Here is a 3647-nt window from a genome sequence, read left to right on the forward strand (position 1 = left end):
AATACAAGACTCACTTGTTAAGAAATTGAGTCTCAAGATGAAAATGTAAGTTCTTGTATACAATAAGAGTTCTGAGAAGTTTCAATCTAGATGATTTAAGCTATATAAAATACTCAAATCACATTCTCTGAGAATGTATGCATTGAAAGAATCAGAGGAATGAGTCTTATACAACTTAATCAATGATTCACAACTTGTGAAAACAAAGATATAAGACCTGAGTGAATTATGATTATCTACAGCACTATCATCAGTGTTGAAAAAGAAGAGACTTACAATTAAAAAGTCTCATGAAGTAAGAGAAATCATAGACACTTATGAATCAGATAATCTCACTTATTCTGATCTTTTCATGATTATAAGAAAAGAATGAGAAGAAATGAAGAAATCAGATAAATACCACACTTTAATAAGTAATGAGACTGTAGCTGATTATATGATAATATACTGTAGACAGTGAGTGCAATATAACAAAGAGTGATCTCAAAGTAGCAGACTTGTATATGAGTCAGATTGCAGAAGAAAAAGAAATTCAGAGTTAAATTTGACTGTTTATATCAGTTTAATCATGAAGATCACAGAGAATGAACTATCTGAAACATTTATAAATATGTGAGATTAAGTCATCTTAATCTCTGAGAACACTCAGAGATCAGATAAGATTAGTTTCAATGAGCTATTCACTGTAGTGATTTAAGCAGGCAAAGAGAGACAGTATAATGTATGAGACAGAATTATAAAAGATGAAAGCTGCTGAATCTAGTCACTGAACACTGTATTATATAGAGGTTGTATAAGAGTAGTGACTAGCAGATAAAGAAAAAGTGTAAGAAAAGAGATAATGAATTGATCATCAACTGTAAGAATCAGTTGTAAAAGACAAATATTATTATACACACTTCATTCATTTTCATACACTATATATTTAATCTATTTCCAACATCACATCACCTGAAAAACATCAAAAATAAAGAAAATCTCAAAACTTGAGATCTGTAAGAGATTCAAGAGCTGCAAGCTGCTCTTGTAACAATGCTGTATATATCTCTGATTTCTCTATCACTCTGCATATGACATTAATGTCATTTATCACAAGATTGACTGAAATGTCAATATAGGAATGCGCATGTGTACACATAGAGAAATTGAAGAAGAGCACAGAACCCGCAGGACCAGAAGCCAGAGCAGAGAAGATGAAGATGAAAGAAATAGAAGAAGAAGAAGACACAGAACTGAATAAATAATGATGAGAGTCACTCAGAACTGAATGCTTACAACTCAGTATGTATACAACCTTTCTCACAGGGAAGGAAAAGGAAGAGAAAGCAACAGAAAAAGCTTGAGAGTGAGAGAGAGTAGTCTCAGCAGCATTGTCATCTTTGATCAGAATGATCTCTGACATCAGAGTAACTAAGAATCATTGTTAGCATACAAAAATCACAAAAGCAGAGATAACAATTATCAAATGAACACTCACTGGCCTTAGAATTGTATGCATAATTACAACACACACAAGGCTTCTCAGAAAGAGAGAGAGAGACATGAGGAAATACAGAAAGTAGAACATAGTATGTGAACAGCTTATTTTCATAATAACACTTCAGACAAGATGTATGAGCCTCACATCTGTGAGTGTAAAAGAGTATAATATTCATGTTTCTGTTTCTGAAAACACAGATATTCTTCACCTGCACTATGAAGTCAGATGATAAATATCAGAGAATAGACTGATACAGGTTGATCATTCTGAAGATATTTATTAGAGCAGATGTACTCATAATATTGAATTTAATGATTATAAAAAGTTTCTTAATGTCTGTGAATATCATGACTTCATGTACAGTAAAACTCATAACAATTTCTTCTAAGAACAGAAAAATCAGTGTCAGAAAGAAAAGATGAAAAAGAAAAAGACTTATAATCTCAATACTGTTGAGAAAGAAAGTGATTCTCTGATATGAATGAATAATTGCTTTATCATGAATATTTAAAATAAATATAATAATCAGTGTCTGTGACTGAGCTTCAGATAGTTGTGTTGTACACAGTCTTCATACAATAAATTATTCTGAGAGTCAGTAAGAAGGACAGAAGTATATACACTGAGAGACATGATTCATTAAGTTTATATAACATCTCCTTGAAATGAGAAGAGCTGATAATGAACACAGAGACAGTAAAATCAGAAGTAGCAGAAGTGAGAGTCACAGGAACAGAGATAGTGAGAGAGGAACCAGGCACAGAGACAGATGTAGAAGATTGAGAGAAAGTGACAGAGAAAGAAACAGAGAGAACAGAGAGAGACACAGAAGATCTGATTATATATGATACAGACAATTTCTTCATTATCACATTCTTCAAGTTCTCAATCAATGATTCAACACTGAGTTCACTATTATCAGCAGATGCAGATCTGTCAACATGTGAAGATTCTACATGAATAAAAACAAACATATCAGCATCTGTGTTCATGTAAAATTGTGCCAGAAAACACAATCAGAAACCTGCTGAAGGAAATGATCAAAGGCATACAAGAAGATGAAGAAGATGTGTCATCATTCATGATAATACATTGTTCTGATAATTGTTAGAAGATAAACAAGTCCTGATCATATTTCACAACACATTATACTTACTGCTAATGAACTGTCTGATATGAGCACTACAATGATGCTTGTTATGAGAATGAAGAATCATTGCCAGGAACATGTACAATGTGATAGATGAACAGATGAAAAGAGTTGAATAGAAGAAAGAGTAGAAATCTTGAATGAGATGATAACATTTAATGATGACAATGATGAAGATGATAATTGAAGAATGAGAAAAGTTAGTGAATGAGTGATATAATATAGTGAAAGTTTCTTTGTGAGAGTGTACATGAAACACTAGCCGAATCAGGAATAGGTCATATGATTATGAAATGCTAGTGGCAAGCTAATCCACATGAAGCTAGAGTGTATGACATAGTCACATTAGTGTGACTGAATCTGATGAGAGAGGATGTGATTCAGAAGAATGTACAACTGTTGAATAATAATGTGGCTGCTTTCAAACTACTAGTGTACACAGCTGCTTCCGAACTACTAGCGTACGTGTACGAGTGTAAAGGGGCCATAGCGTATGCTAATTAATTTAGCGTACAAGATTACAATATAAGAAGCCGGCGTACGCCTGTAATCGTACGCTGGCTTAAGCAACCTTTGAATCACAGAAGAATGACTTCATCTGATCTTCACAGACCTTTACAGAAGTCTCTGTGATGTTTGTGAAGAAGAAGAATGAAGATCTCAGATTGTGTATAGATTATTATAATCTGAACTTCAAGATAATAAAGAGCTGCTACTCTCTGTCTCTGATTAAGAATGTGATCAACTGTCTTACAGAAGCTGTCATATTCACACAACTGAATATAATCAATACATATATATAGCTGTAAATACAGTCTGAGAATGAATAAAAAACTGTCTTTAGAACTGCACTGAGATTGTTTGAATATCTAGTAATGTCTTTTAATCTGACTAATGTCTCTGCAGCATTTCAGTCTTTTATCAATAAAATACTTTGTGTATATCTGAATGTCTTTATAATAATATATCTGAATAATGTGATGATATACTTTACAAAGAAAAAAGAACACACTGAGC

At 32.7% G+C, this 3647-nt stretch overlaps 1 protein-coding gene across 1 annotated transcript; it reads right to left on the reverse strand.

The window, feature by feature from the left end:
• Window positions 1-1606: 1606 nt before the first annotated feature.
• Window positions 1607-2432, reverse strand: BDCG_17831 (uncharacterized protein; the record flags this gene model as incomplete). The annotated part of the gene is made up of 3 exons (XM_045426885.1): window positions 1607-1693; window positions 1916-1952; window positions 2104-2432. Coding segments are annotated over 3 exons (452 nt in total), but the record flags the coding sequence as incomplete, so codon positions are not given.
• Between the last annotated feature and the right edge of the window lie 1215 nt (window positions 2433-3647).

Source organism: Blastomyces dermatitidis (genome assembly GCF_000003525.1).
Source record: "Blastomyces dermatitidis ER-3 genomic scaffold supercont1.11, whole genome shotgun sequence".
In the NCBI taxonomy this organism is placed as follows: Eukaryota; Fungi; Ascomycota; class Eurotiomycetes; order Onygenales; family Ajellomycetaceae; genus Blastomyces; species Blastomyces dermatitidis.